Source organism: Microtus pennsylvanicus, chromosome 10 (assembly GCF_037038515.1).
Source record: "Microtus pennsylvanicus isolate mMicPen1 chromosome 10, mMicPen1.hap1, whole genome shotgun sequence".
Classification (NCBI taxonomy): domain Eukaryota; kingdom Metazoa; phylum Chordata; class Mammalia; order Rodentia; family Cricetidae; genus Microtus; species Microtus pennsylvanicus.
Window position 1 is genome coordinate 34,335,612 of NC_134588.1, and position 15,789 is coordinate 34,351,400.

Below are 15,789 nucleotides of genomic sequence, written 5' to 3' on the forward strand. Positions count from 1 at the left end.
TGGGAGCTGACCGCTGATCTTCTGTGAGAACAGTGCTGCTCTGAACCCCGGCTCTACACCTGTCCTGTGGGACACTTGGACCCTAGGAGAGACGCTGTTGCCCACTTGTGTGTGACTCTGAAATGACTAGTGAGCGCTGTGTGCAGCTGCTCTGTTCCTCATGTGGAGAAAATATTTTTCAGTGATTGTATTTGTGCTGTGGAAGCAGTAAAATGCATATAGTTAGTGCCTGCTGCATGTCTGTGAGATGAAGAAATGCTAAGAATGGAAAGAAAACATATATCTACTGCCAGAACTCCAATGCCAGTGTACCGTACCAACTTTTAATACACACTCAGAAGATATTTGAGACAATGGCTTTCTGTTGCGCCACAGTACCTGGGACTGTGATCTGGCATTGCTTCTTTCCTGCCTCCCTTGCCTGTGTTCTCATCTCCCACATTCCCTGCTAAAGGTATTGGGCCTCTGTGTAACCCCTTGAGGCCCATATGTCCTGTGGTCTTTTAGTGTGTGTGTGCCACCTAGTGAGCAGAAGCGTAACTGCAAGCTTTAATGGCCCCAGAAAGCAGCATGAGTATCAAAGCAAGTTCTGAAGAAGTGATGGCACACTTTCTCACGGTTCCCCTTATTGTCCCAACGGAGGGACTTGGTGTGTGTGTGTTTGTCTCTTCCCATCATCTGCTTAACACCTGTGACCTTTCGGAGCCCAGGGGAAAGGGTTCTGTTGCTCTCAGATTAGGTCAGTTCTTGTTAAGTTCTTCCGTGGCGTAGATAACTCAGCAGAAGCTACTGGAGTCATACCTGTTATGCTTATCGGTGTGAGTATTAGAGTTGGCTTAGTTTGTATTTACTAGACTAACATCCACAAGGACCCAAGCCCTGTTCTTGCTCATTGTTATGACCCAGCATGTAACCTAATAGCTGGCACAGAAAGATTCTTTAATCTCCATAGAGGGAGTGAGTGGGCACTGTGTGCACTGAAGAGATTGGGTCGGCCAGGTAAATACTCAGCAGAACTGTATGGATGGCTTATGTCAGCCTGATACACACCAAACCCATCGGACAGGAGGGAACTTCAACTAAGGGGATGCCTCCGTGAGACCAGGCTGCAGGCGACCCTGCAAAGCACTTGATAATTAGTGGTTGATGGGAGGCCAGCCCATTGTGAGTAGTGCCATCCCTGGGCTGGTGGTCCTGGTTGTTCTCAGACAGCAGCTGAGACAGCCATGAGGAACAAGCCAGTTAGCTGCACTCCTTCATGGCCTCTGTATCACCACCTGCTTCCAGGTTTCGGCCCTGCTTGAATTCCTTCCTAACTTCCTTTAGTAATGAACAGAAACATGGAAGTGTAAGCCAAATAACCCTTTCCTCCCAAGTTGCTTTTGTCATGGTGTTTCATTTTAGCAATAGTAACCCTAACTAAGACAAGACCCTACCTGTTGTATGTACACAGATGCTCATTTGTTCAGGGAATAGCAACAGCATGCTCCAAAGGATATGCCAATATTAAGAGGTAAAATCATGGCATATTTTATTGAACTAATTAAGTGTTCTAGTTTGTTGCAGTTGCTATGATAAAACAAAAGCAAGTTGCGGAGCCGAGGGTTTATTTCCACTTACAGGTAACAGTCTGTAATGGGGAAAGCCAAGGCAGGAGCTCGGAGCATAATTCCAAAGGAATGCTGCCTCCTGGCTGTTCCCAGGCAGACATTCAGTTGTAACAGACTTTCCTTTGGGCCATCAATCAACTCCCAAATCTTGACAGAGACATCTTATTAGTTCTGAATGCTCAGCTTTATCTTATGCTTGTCCCACCAGCTCTTATAACTTAACCTGTTTTTCTTCATCTATATTTGCCTGGGGCTTTTTACCTTTCTTTTCATTCTATATGTCCTACTCTATGTCTGTCTGTCCAGCGGTTGCCTGGCTCTGGGTGTCTCACTCTTTTTCTCCCTCGTTCTCTTCTGCCGAGCCTAGATTCCTCCCCCTGTTTATCCTCTGCCCACCAGCCCCACCTATCCCTCTTCTGCCTAGTTATTGGCTGTTCCACTTTTTATTAGGCCAATCAGGTGCCTTAGGCAGGCAAGGTGAGACAAAGGTAGCATAAACAAATGTAACACACCTTAAATAGTTATAGCGATATTCCACAACATAAACAAACTAACATATCTTTGCCTAGTTAAAGTAATATTCCACAGAATACAGTTACCTTTCCTAAACAGTCCAAGTCTACTTTCCCAGGGTTAGCATCGCCCACAGTGGGCAGAGCCCTCCTGCATCAGTAAGCAATTAAAATCCCTCTCCCAAAGTGCCCACAGGCCAGTCTGATGTAGGGAATTCTTCTGTTCCCTCTTCTCACCTGTCTCATGTTGACAGCCAAGGTTAGTCATGAAGGCACCAATTAGATGAGACAAACCATCCAGAGGACGGCACATAGACCACCAGAAGCACAGGCACTGACAGCGCAGGCGACCACAGTAGTAGCGCAGTGTCTTCAGTGGACAGAGGGTAACAGCCGCAAAAAGGAACATTGTTTTTAATTGGTTTCCCATGTGTTTCTAAAACTCTTTATGAGTAACTTTTGTAAAGTACACTGGTTAATAACATCTCTGTGGAAAGCGTCTAGGTAGGAAATGCGAAATAGACTCAGATTTGCGTTTGAAGTTCATGTCCTGGCTCTCAAGTTTTAGAGCAATTGTACAAGGAATGATTGGAGTTCAATATTTGAGAGCGATGATCCAGGCAGGCAGCTCCAGGGTTAGAGAGAGCATCTTGGTGTAATAGACTCTACAGGGCAGCAGGCGATGTCAGTTCCTGTGTTGTTACTGGTCCTGTTTGGGATAATATATGTGACTTGGACAAATTATCAAACATCTCTGGGCGTACTTTCAGGTTTATTGTTACACATTTCCACATCACAGGTCACGAGTGCTTATTCTGTGTGTGTTCTATTGGTGCCACCTTTTAGGAGCAGGTGGGCTCAGTTCTAGAGGAGATTAAACAGGAAGTTCCTTCTCTAAATGGGTGACGGAGGCCTCCAAATTCCTGGTTACCATTCACCACCAGGAAGATGCTGAATGATTTTGAGCTTCGTGGCACCAGTTTCCAGCGTTCGGATGCCATGGTCCTCTTGGAGAATCCAAAGTTCTTTTCTGAGATCATGTCAGAAAAGACTTGGGCCAGCCTCAAAGAGTCAAAGGGCAAATAGTTGAAAAATCCTGAAGTTTATATTTGAAACATTTCAGACGTGTAATAATAAAGAGAACATTTTAGAAATCCTCAGATATCCTTCTTATAGCTTTAACAGTAATGAGCTCAAGGCCAGTCACCCTGTACTAGATTATTCTCAAGGAAAACCTCAACAGTGTGTCTTTTAACCTGTGACTGTCTTAAGATGTGTATCTTGAAGGCAAGGACTTTTTAAGTCAAAATTCAAAGATGGGCTATTTTGAACACCAGTAATAACTATGGTGGGTTGAAATGTACCAAATATTTACAAGCCATGACAGTATTTAAAATAACCTTATGTTGTCATCCCTTTAGAGACCGCTGGGGCAGTGGCTCACTACTCTGCAAATAAAAGAGCAGATTTGGAACTTTTTCTGCTGTGTGTGTGTGTGTGTGTGTGTGTGTATGTGTGTCTAAGTTGCATGTTGGCATAGTGCTAAATAGTAAAGCTCTTCATGCATAACAAATAAAACAGGAATATTCCATAAAATAGTAATCATACACCCCCTGTTGAGAAGTGGCCCTGCCAGTGGTTCTGATAGGTGATGGAGCATCAGCTGGACACATGGGGAGGGAGCTGAAATGAGTGGACAGGCCAGCTACACAAAAGGCGTGTCTTGGCGCTATCGCAATTAGACATCACATGGCTATCAATGTGCACTATAAAAATATACCTCACCACAATGGCTTATTATGCTTGCCAGAGAAAAATACCAGTTAGCCAGAAACGGAATCTAAGACGCCACGTGAAATGCCAGATTCCAGGAAATGAGCTGCAATAGCATGTTCTAAGACATAGCTGACACAAAGGAAAGGGGGAATAGCCTCCAGGAGACCAGAGACGTGACAACCACAACAACACCGTCTTTTGTCAAAATAAAGTACGGATTTGGTTTGTATGATGTAAAAGATTGAAGAATACTTGTAAGTATGTAGATGCCACAATTTTTAGTTGTGTTAAAAAGAAACCTTTGATCTAGAAAGGTGGTTCAGCAGGTAAAAAATACTTTATGCCTTTATGGAGGGTTCTGGTTCGGATCCCCACAACGTCATGGTGGCTTCCAACAGTTCGTAACTCCAGTTCCCAGGGATCTGACACCTTCTTGTGACTTGTACAGGCACCAGGCATGCAGTGGTGCATATACACACAGAGAAACACTCATACATATAAGATAAACTAAATCTGTAAAAACAAATATGTGTTAAAAACACATAGCTAGGACTGGCAAGACAGCTCAGGAGGGAAAGGTGCTTGCTGCCAAGCCTGAGGATCTGTGTTCTGTTCCAAGACCTCTATGGTAGGACAGAACCAGCTCCCACAGATGGCTTTCGATTCCCACACGCTTACTATGGTATGCACACGCTTACAAACAAGTCAGCCAATCAGCAGAAACATCTTCCATTTTAGAGCATCTAATAAATGCCTAGCACAGTGCTGCTCTGAAGACCTTGTTCCTCAGAGTGGGCTCTTCAGACCCCGCACTGCTGTCGCCTAAGCACTTGTCACAGTGCAGGAGTTCGGGCCCCAAGACTCCAGAACCACTGAAGAACCAGAGCCTACATTTTTGTGACATTATAAACCACCTGGAGTTTTAAACATATACATATTTAGAATTGAAAGCACTCTCTAAAACACTTAGGACTTGTGGGGGATGTGGTAGGGTAATAAAATTGGCTAATCTTGGTAGTTCTTAAAATTATGTGATAGTTACCATGTGGATTTATGACTGATACTAAATCAGACATGCTGGTATCAGAAACTGTGACTGTCCGTGTGTATCTATTTCTAGTTATTACTTGATAAGTGTTGAGATTTTTAAAAAAAAATATGACTGTGCCTTCATTTTTCCTTCTTCTAATTTGTCATGTTAGTGAATGACATTCAAGAGCTTTGAAAGTATATTTCTTTTGTAAGTATTTCTTATAAAATCACACTGTTCTTTTAAATTATTAGGGAGACATATTTTAAATCACTAAGTCAATCTGTTGTCAATTTTTCTCTCCAGGCACACTTGAGAAGGCCTCATAAGAGCCTCGATGGTACCCTGTTTGATGATGATGATGATGACATTGAACGAGCAAGCAAGTGAGTCCAGCACTGGGTTGTCCCGTCTGGCGGTGCAGATCATTGGCAGGCGGCTCTGGGTTGTCCTGTCTAATTGCGTGGCTCACTGGCAGGAGGTTAGGTACTACTAAACTTCAGGTTTGCTCCCTCACAGTGATCATCAGCAAACCGAAATGGTGCTCCTTGCAGCACTGTGAAGGGCGGGGCTTGGGAGCGGGGCAGGCAAGACAGACATGAAAGGTGCTATCCTTGGGAAGCAGAGGTTTTTACGGAGCTGTCCAAAGAGTGAAAAGGGTGCACAGGAGCACAAGTTCTCACCCCACACTGAAAGCAACCAGGGACACAGGGACAGTGATGACAGTCATTTTGAAACAAACCGGGCTAAGGGAGGGCCTAAGATGAAGGTGACATCACAGGAGAGAAATGTGGAACTGTGTTTTGTAATATGAAATAGGGAAATTATATAAACTTCAGTTTTTAGCAATTTTAGTAATAAATTGGACATTCTCCACATGAATGAAATAAATGTGCTTTTTATAAGAGTATTTATTCTTGTCTAAGACAAATAAGAAAAGGAAAACCATAGAAAATATGAAAATTTAACTTGGAGTGTTGCAAACTTTCCAAGTGTTCAATCTAATGCTTCTAGTCAATTCCCAAATTCCATAGGGAGACCGATGAATAGCCCGGCTTCGGGCTAATGAGCCATGACTTTGTATTTACTTGTTCGTAATGCATATACCCACTTTTTTTCAGTATTTGAAACAGATATATGCATAACTGTGGACAGATGGGCCATGGACTAATTCTAATTTTTATTTCTGTTCTTTGTCCTTCCCTGTCCTCAAACCTCTCCTCACCTCTTTCCTTTTCATTTCCATTTTTATTTCCTCCTATTTCCCCTTTTCTACTACTTCTCCCTTCTCTCCTTTCTTTTCCTCTTTTCCCTCTGTAGTCCACACCAGCCTCACTCACTCTTGCAATCCTCCTGCCTCAGCCTCTTGAGTGGTGGGATTAAAAACTTGGACCTCTCCCTCCCCTTCATTTCTGACTTTGTTGTTGTTCTGCTGAAATACTGCAGGGAGGGCGAGCTGTTAGGACTCCGCCTGTGTGGGTTGTGGGTAAAGGCGGACCGCCGTCCCTTGTCTCCTTGCAGGGTGTCTTCTGAGGATGGCGAGGAAACATCTGCTTATTTCTACGAGAGCGACGACTCCATTGGAGCTCAAGTGAAGGCGCCTTATTCAGGTGAGATGGACTTGCTGGGGGAGATCCTGGACACACTGAGCACGCACAGCTCCGATCAAGGCAAGCTGGCAGCTGCAAAGAGCCTGGACTTCTTCAGATCCATGGATGACATCGATTACAAGCCTACGGTTAGTTGAGTTTAACTTACAGGGTTAAATGAAACACTCTTGCCTGTGCTGTGGTCGCAAGACCTGAGTTTATAGAAGCATTGAACCTAGGTAGGAAGGTACACCAACTTCAAACTATGGTAAAAATTCCATCCTTATGAATTATTTCAGCTGCTAAAATTGCCATAGTATTCACTGCCCTGTGTCCACCCCCTGTTCTGTGGAGCTACAAGCTGATGCTCTTTTCCAGCCAGATTCTCATCTAACTCTAGTTATCCTTGTGAAGTCTTCATGTGAAATATTTTTACTTTAAAAACTTTCTGGAGCTTTAAAGAAAAACTGTAAAGGATATGACTGTTAAGATCTTTTTTCCCCCTATTTTCTTGCTTTAAGAGTGAACAGAACAAAAGTACTGAATTAAGTGCTGTTAAAAACCGTGAGGTAGAAGTGCATGAGCAGACCCCATTCTGACTGCAGAGAGCCTTGAGTGTGCATTCTGCGCACAGTCTGAATGTGTCAGGTGGCAGCTTAAACACGTAGAAACCAGTTTTTCGTGGTCCACCCACTCCCCTGTTCATGGAGCTGGAAAGATTCTGTGAATCCAAATCAGAAGGCAGCCAATGCTCCCCTCTGGGCCGTGCTCACACTCCTGACTGAATCCTAGGAGCCTTACTTTCAAAGCAGAAATCAAGTTACTGAAGAATCACTGTAATTTATTAAAAGGATTCTGAAGTTGTTATTTTCCTTTCCAGAACAAGTCCAATGCTCCCAGTGAGAATGACCTGGCCCTACTGTGTGCTTCTGGTGATCAAGGAGAGTGGAATCTCGGGCAGGACGACAGCGCCCTCCATGGCAAGCACCTCCCTCCCTCCCCCAGGAAGAGAGTTTCCTCCAGTGGCTTCACAGAGTCTCTGTTTATCCTGAAAGAGGAGAACAGTGAGAAACCCTGCTGTGCGGACAGTCTGTGTGACCCCGCTGTGGTGGAAAAGCCATCTTCTACTCCAGGCTTGGGTTTCCAGCCAGCTTCCCCAGAGGCGTGTCAAATGGGTGAAGGAGAAGCAGAGGTGAAGGAAACACTAAGTCAGGCCTCAGAGAGTCTGCTGCTGCCCAGCGTCGGGAGCCGCCAGTCCACTTTTGTTCCCTGGGAGAAAGGAGGGAAAGAGCCTGAGGAGCCTTCAGAAGGCGGTGGACTGCTCCAAGAAGTAGTGTCATTGTGTCACATGTCATGTGACTTCCAACAAGGTTTAAACATTTCAGAAGGAAATAGAAGTGAAGACCAAACTTAAGGTACCAGTAAAGGGTCAGTCATTGCCGCTTGCCTCTTGGCTTCTCCGGAGACATGTGGAATTAGTTCCCTGTGATGCGTACAGTAAACAGAATCACTCATAGGAATGAAAACTCTTACTACTGTTTAATTGTTTTCCTTTGGAATGTTCCCCATCTGTTCATCTCATGGAGCGTAAAATGAATTCTACTGTGCTGTTAAATCAGGTACTAATTTGTATATAGCCTGAAAGTGTGTTTTGGACATAAGCTTTCCCAGTATTTGGTGCTTAATGCCATTCATTTTATTTAAACTAAGTGTGAGTATGTAATCCATACATATAACCAGTAGTTACTGTACTAATTTGGTTGAGCATGAACTGATCAAGATGTCAAAACCGATAAAAAGGAAATAGCCTGAAACTGTTAAAACTTTTAACCCACTAATTGCCTTAATCTTCCAGTTATGCTAAACATACAGATCACGTGTGCAGATCTTGAAAGAGCAGTTATCTTGTCTTTCAGAGCAATAATGCCTTTTTCTATCGCAGAATTAAGCTCACCATTCTTTTCGAGTTTAAATGCTCTCTAGTGGAACTAACTTGCTTTTTTATAAAGACACTGCAGCCATGTTTTCCGAACAATGTAAATGTGTATTTTACCTTCCACTCAGTGAAACCCATGAAGTGCTGAGTTACAATGTGAAGTTGAAGTCTCTGTTTACAGAGAAGCCCCTCAGACAGTGCCCGGTCTCTGTGTGCCGTGCTGACTGTGGTCCGCCTCCAAAAAGCCAGGTGCCCTGCGGAGTCCAGATAAGCAGTTGTCCCTGTTCTCCCATCTGTGTCCCCATGAAGATGCCCATAGCCTTATCTCTGTTGGCTTTTTTAAATAATCAACTTTATTTTTCAAATGTTCTAGATTTATAGAAATCAGCAAAGGTGGTACGAAGTTCCCATCTCCCTGGACCCGGTCTCTGCTATTGTTAGCATCTTAGGTTAGTGTGCCACGTTTGCCACAGTGTTGGTGTTCTACATGGTAGAGCTCTGGCTGTTCCCTGACGTCCCCTTTCCGTCCTACCCCCTCAGAGTTCGAGATTACATTATCGTGTCTGCTGGGGCTCCTCTTCCTGCTGGCACTTAATTGGTTGTTGTTGTTGGGTTTTTTTTTTTTTTGATGACCTTGAAAATACCAGAAATACTGGTCAGATGTGTTGCCCAGTGGCCAGCTCCTAGAATTCGTCTGCTATTTTTCTCATTATTACACTAGGATTGTAGTTGGAAGAAGAGGCTCAGAGAAGTAAAGTGCCATTTCCACAGTGTCTTACAGAGTGTGTGCTGCGAGCCTGTTCCATGCAGTGCTGACTTTGAACACCTGCTGGGTTTCTGCACTGTAAACTTCTTCCCCCGCACCTTCTGTTCTGTTGCAGGCAGGAGGAAGGGAGGAAGGGCGGGCACAAAGGAATTATTTAGGGCAGAAGAGTTGCCTTCCTCATGGTTACTGCTTACCTTTGGAGCACATCTGAAAACATACTCAGATTTCTCGCACCAGACTGCTGGTGAGGGATAGCTTGTTTGTACCCTCCCTGCCTGTGTTCTGTATATCCCCAAACATGACGGTTGCTTTTCAAAATTTGTCTGGTTTTAGATTTAAAAAAAAAAAAAACTGTTGCAAAACCACTTAACCTCAACAAGGCCATACTCTAAAGTATTTACTTAAGGAATATAATTTCAACTAAAATTTTAGGAGATTTGTTTAACATTGTGCATATTTATACAGGTCATCTAAAAAAAGAACTGTATTCCAAAATATATGTAATATATGTAGGTAGTTTTCCTTGTGGTAACTGTTCACTCATCTGTGGTGAGATGAGCTTGTCCTTAGGAGATAGGCTCTGCATAGAGAGTGTGTGTACTCCTCAGTTTACACAGCCATGCGGCTCGAGGTTGTCAGATTAATCCCGGTTTGCTGAAATAAGAGAGGCACCCACATTGTCACAAGGGCTGTTTTTAGTAAGAAGAGGAGGAGCTAGAGTGGTGATTCCACTCCTGGGCAAGCATTCCTACACAATCCCTGAACAGAATGCACAGCCTTTAACATGAATTGTGAATGAGGTCTCTTTTTCTGCTTCAGAATGCATTGTCTAAAAGATGACAGAGAACACTGGCTTCCGGTCCATGGCCACAGATTCCCGATTCTCTGCTTTGAGTCAGCCCGTGAGATGGTCCGCTATAACACTAGGCTATTTGAAAACATTTAGCCACCCGCAAATAGCGCCTTAAGACCCTTTAAAGCGATCTGTGCCTTACTCTAGCAATCAAAGCAGTGACCCATGTCAAAGAGAAGAAACAAAATCATACACATTGTTCTTTAAAAAGTCCACATGTTGGTGCTTCACACCATTAGAACCTCAAGTATTTGATGTCAGCTTTTTTTTTTTTTTTTTTTTTGGTTTTTCAAGGCAGAGTTTCTCTGTGGTTTTGGAGCCTGTCCTGGAACTAGCTCTTGTAGACCAGGCTGGTCTCGAACTCACAGAGATCCGCCTGCCTCTGCCTCCCGAGTGCTGGGATTAAAGGCGTGCGCCACCACCACCAGTGTTATTTATGGTGGGTGCATAAGAAGTAAGGGGCAATAGACTGAGTTCTGAAAAAAGCAAAAGTAGTGTTTTCTGCTGGGCAGTGTTGGCACACGCCTTTAATCCTGGCACTTGGGAGGCTGAGGCAGGTGGATCTCTGTGAGTTTGGGGCCAGCCTTGTCTACAGAGTGAGTTCCAGGACAGGCTTTAAAGCTACACAGAGAAACTCTGTCTCAAAAAAACCAAACCAAAAAAAAAAAGTAGTATATTTTGCTTTACCCAAAGCAAACCAAGTATTTTAAGTTCCCTGCTATTCAAAGTCAACCTTTCTGCCTGCGCTGTCATTTTAAATGCTGAGCACCAACCAGCTGGAGCTCCCCAATAGACTTTTCAAAGCTGCTTTTCGTCTACAAGAGACTTGGATAACTCACTGCGCCAGCTTCAGCATCTTGGATTTATATGCCTCTGAACCAAGCCACACGTTGTCCTTAGTGTTACTTAGGCTTTGCACCCAGTAGTTCAGGGGGCTAAAGGTAGAAGGAGAAACTTAGGAGCTGCAGCTGGTTAAAGTGCAGATGCTCTGAGTGTCATACATTGGTGATTACCTAATTTAGCTTATCTTACACAGATTGTGCCATGATTATTTTTCAAATTCAAAATTAATAGCTCCTTCATTGAGAAAATATTTATTGACTTTTTGTGCCAGTCAGGAGGAAGGTATACTATCTAAGGATATCGGGGTATGGGAAGAAACAATTACCCTGGGCAATCGATGAAAAGGGAAAGGAACTGCAGATGTTAAAATAATAATAATAGTGACTTTAATAATAATAGACTAGAGTGAGGTGTACTTGCTTAGATGGTCCTAGCTCAAGGGCTGACGCTGAGGACGCCTTCAAGAACAGCTGCTCTATTTAAAGTGTGCTCTAAGTACAGAGTCAATAACTTTTCTGGTACTGCATGAGTTTCTGGAACGCTGCTAAGATCCCACTTTTAAAGGACAGATTTGGAGACACTGCAAGGCCATCCACATGACATGGTGTGCCCCTTTCCAGGGTGGGTGGTCACTTTCCCAGTTCAGCAATAACTTAGGATATATATAGACTGGGACCCAGTCATGTTGATGGGAGTCCAGTTTTTACATTAAAAAGAAAAACCTTGGTGATAGCATTTTCTAGAAACAGCCCTGTTCATTTTAGTTGAAGCCATAAGTGACAGTGTGGTTGGGATCCTGTGCTGCTGTCTAATGGTGTGACCCAGGAATACCCACCAAGTGGTTGGTAAGCAAAGGGAAGACTCCCAGTCAGCCACAGACAGCTGTGAGCATGCTTGGAATCAACAGCCATTCACCCTCCCCTCAGAGTTCCAGGACAGGTTCATCCCTTTCTTGAGTAAATTTTCTCATGAGAACTCCACTCTTTGGTGTCAGCGATTCTTGAATCTGAGACGATATTTGAAAATCAGGCATGTAAAATGAACCCCTAAATGTAGCCACTCCCCAAGCATGTAGGTAGTCGTTTTTAGAAACCCAGTTCCCCGTAAGCATCTTTCCCAGGTCCAGCCCAGAGTCCCGTCACTGTTTCTTAAAGCTTCAAGGACTAGAAAGGCTTTGCAGCAGCCAGTTTGTATTATGATTTAATTAAGAAATAGGGAATTGTGTATATTGAGACAGAAACATTTTATTTTGAAATATAGGATTTTGTGCAATATTTTTCTTGCATAATTTAGTTCATATGAATATGCACATCTGCTTTTCTGGCAGGTGCCTTAAGGTCATATCTTTCAGTATTTGCCTAAAACTGTATGTAGCAATGTTTTGTGTGATTGCAGAAAAAAAATCACTTTTTCTATTGTTAGCTGAAGTGTTTTTGTTTATTTAAAATAATTGTGGGGATTGCATTATTGTATCATAACTAACTTCCTCAGCCACAATAAATATGCAATAAGGAAATCATGTACCTTTGATTAGTATTGACAATACTGTTACTCTAACAGAACTGTTGTGGTACAAAGTGCTGATTCTCTGTGTACACATTTAACTCCGCTTTGCACCACATGAATCTAAACAGTATAGTTATGTGATAACCACATATGTAGATTCTGACATCCTTTGTGATGAGTCTTTGTTGAGGCTTATAAAGGGCATTGCCAATACTTTTTGACTGTAAATTAATTTTTTTGTATGATGTACAGTTTGTTTAGCCTGAGAGCTTCTATAGATTTCTACTTTTATTATACTTGAATGAGGCAGAAAGCACTGTGGGAAATTTGTAACTCTGGATGCAATATGCAGATATACCAAAAATAAAACAAGGTACCGAACAGCAACACTGACGGAATGCTTTATAATCCCAGAGTCAGTGTTTCTCAAGATGCATTGTAGTTAAGTGAAGTAATTGAAGATGTGCACTCTTTGATCCACACGGTATAGTCACAAATGATTACCTCTCGGATGTGTCAAAGCTGTAAGTCCTTTATAACTTCTCTTTCAGTCCTTAGATGAGGACCATCCATGATCCCACCTCTGAGTACATGATGTTTAAGACATAACAAATCAACTACATTGTGCGTATTGGATGCATTGCCTGTGGTAAATCACTATGTTTTAGACAGAGTAGCTTTCATAGATAATTTTGAGAACTCTTTAATAATCATATACCAAAAATTAAAAGCTTAAAATCAGTTATAACTTAACTGTGCCTAAAACAACAAGTACATGAAACTTTTGGACATGAAGGCCACACATGGAGGATTCCGAATTGAATGTTTCCAAAGTTTGTGTTTAATGCTTTAGCTGAAGAGTTGTTGGCTCAACATGTAACCAATATGACAAAAAGAAACAAAACACTGAGCATTGAGGTATACTTCATTGCTCTTTTGTCCTTGAGGCTACAGGAGATCATCTCTAAACTTGACTACTATTGGGAAGATGTTCTGTATTAAAGTATTGCTTTGGGAATGTTTTTAAATATGCAAAATTAAATGTCGAATGAACTCTGCATTGCCATAAAGTACCCAACAATGTAGCTGAAAATAAAATTGGTCACAATCAAACACTGTGTGGTGGTGATGACTCTTTACTTGCTAGGCGTCCTCCATGCTGTTACAGGAGAGTGGCTTTGCGGACCCAGCCATCTCCGTCTCCAATCTTTAAGTGCTGCAGTGTAAATCTTTGTGATTGTCCTGTGCGAGTGGTACCTGTTCTGATTGAACCATTTATTAGTTCTTGTTGCTGCAGCAGGATGACTGATGTAATAACTTGAATGGATGAGATGAACGGTTACTTTAGCTCATGGGTTCGGGGATCTCAGTGTGTAAGTCGTCAGCTTTGTGGCATCTTGATCTTTGATAAGGCAGAAGGTCTTGATGGTGGGAGCAGAATGGCCGGAGCTGGTCACCCCGGGGCAAAGAGCACAGCATAGTAGTGGTAGGAAGGGACCAGTGCAGGATGTAACCCCAAAGGATGCACCTCCGCTTTGCATAGTTTCTCTGTTTCCCAGTAATTTTTTCAAACTTTGAATGGAAGGGATTATATCAGAGTGGTTAAGACTGATGATTGGTGGAAATGCTCTCACAGGCACACTTAATATGCCTTGCAAGCCTGGACCTTTCCCACCGGGTTAGCAATCAGGAGGATCCTTGCAGGCTTTCAAGGCCCTCAGGCCACCATGTCCTCAGGGCAGGGGGACTGGCACGTGTTCAAGGTCCAAGGACAGAGATGAGATAGAAAGGCACAAGAGCAGAGCTCTGGGAACCAGAAGATGAACTTCTCATCTGAGAGCTGTGGTGGGTCTACCAACAGAGCAGAGGTGGAATTTGTGTGAATATGAGTATATATCCCTTTAGGCTCAGAATTTCTAGAAACAATAGGTAGAACTTCTCTTGTTTCAACAAGAAAAGCAAAGTTCTGAGAGGAAAGGGACATAACTTGCAAGCCTGGAGCTCTTCCAGCTGTTAGAGACTTTGATGCTAACACTGGCTACCTTGACAAGATGAGTCTCAGTACTTAATTGTGTCTTCACATGGAAGATGGCTATGTAGTCTATATAGGTCTTCACTGTCATTGTATAGAAATGGAAATACTCTAAAAGTATTTTATAATGGGCTTGAGAAGGTCAAAGCCAAGTGATAACATGAATTACAGGCTATTAAAAGTGTGTGCATTATCATCCTAGAACCTTCATCTGGTGATGGATGGAGATAGAGACAGAGACCCACACTGGAGCACTGGACTGAGCTCCCAAGGTCCCAATGAGGAGCAGAAAGAGGGAGAACATGAGCAAAGAAGTCGGGACCACAAGGGGGGCACCCACCCACTGAGACAGTGGAGCTGATCTACTGGGAGCTCACCAAGGCCAGCTGGACTGTTACCGAAAAAGCATGGGATAAAACTGGACTCTCTGAACATGGCGAACAATGAGGGCTGATGAGACGCCAAGGACAATGGCACAGGGTTTTGATCCTACTTAATGTTCTGGCTTTGTGGGAGCCTAGCCAGTTTGGATGTTCACCTTCCTAGATATGGACGGAGGGGGGAGGATCTAGGACTTACCACAGGGCAGGGAACCCTGACTGCTCTTTGGACTGGAGAGGGAGGGGGAGAGGAGTGGGGGGAAGGGGAGAGGGGCGGGAGGAGGGGGAGAGGGGTGGGAGGAGGGGGAGAGGGGTGGGAGGAGGGGGAGGGAAATGGGAGGCTGGGAGAAGGTGGAAATTTGTTTTTTGTTTTTTTTTTTATTCTCCTTTTATCAATAAAAAAAGTAAAAAAAAGTGTGTGCATGAAGCATGAGGCATTGGTAACATAAAAACACTATAGTATAGCATGCAAGGCAAAACTAGAACTTCTCAGTCTTACCATTGATTTGGGCCTATTTGTTCTGAAGCTTTATTTCTCTACTTAGTACAGGAGTGCCTGTTCTTATAATTATTTAATATTTACTAGAACCACATATGTTTGGCTATTGATAAGTGATTTGGGGCCTTAAAAATATTCCTGAGTATCCATTTAACTTTAAATTTCCGGTCATTTGGAATATCCAAGTATAAAATATAACTGTAAAATCATAGATTTTAAGAACTCAGTAACTCCCAAACCTTTTCCCACAGTATTACTAGGAGACCTTAAAATAAAACAAAGGACAAATGACTCTGCAATTTCTGAAGTAGAGGCTATAGTGATGTCGTGATTAAGACACAAATATATCAACAACATCCTTGAAGTGCTATAGCACTAAGTAACCAAGCTTGGCCGTGAACCCCACTGTGTGGTTTCAGCCCTGTGATGGTCAATGCTGTCAATTTGCAAAATACAG

General features: G+C 43.1%; 1 protein-coding gene across 4 annotated transcripts in view; it reads left to right on the forward strand.

Annotated features, from left to right (window-relative positions):
• The window catches only part of Dennd1b (DENN domain containing 1B), a 210,468-nt gene extending 196,934 nt beyond the window's left edge, over positions 1-13,534 (forward strand). For all 4 annotated transcript variants that reach the window (XM_075988141.1, XM_075988142.1, XM_075988143.1 and 1 more), the window contains 3 exons: positions 5,235-5,314; positions 6,450-6,666; positions 7,398-13,534. In XM_075988141.1, the coding sequence (XP_075844256.1) occupies positions 5,235-5,314; positions 6,450-6,666; positions 7,398-7,931 (831 nt within the window). In that variant the 3' untranslated portion in view covers positions 7,932-13,534. The remainder of the gene's footprint in view (positions 1-5,234; positions 5,315-6,449; positions 6,667-7,397) is intronic.
• Positions 13,535-15,789: the final 2,255 nt, after the last annotated feature.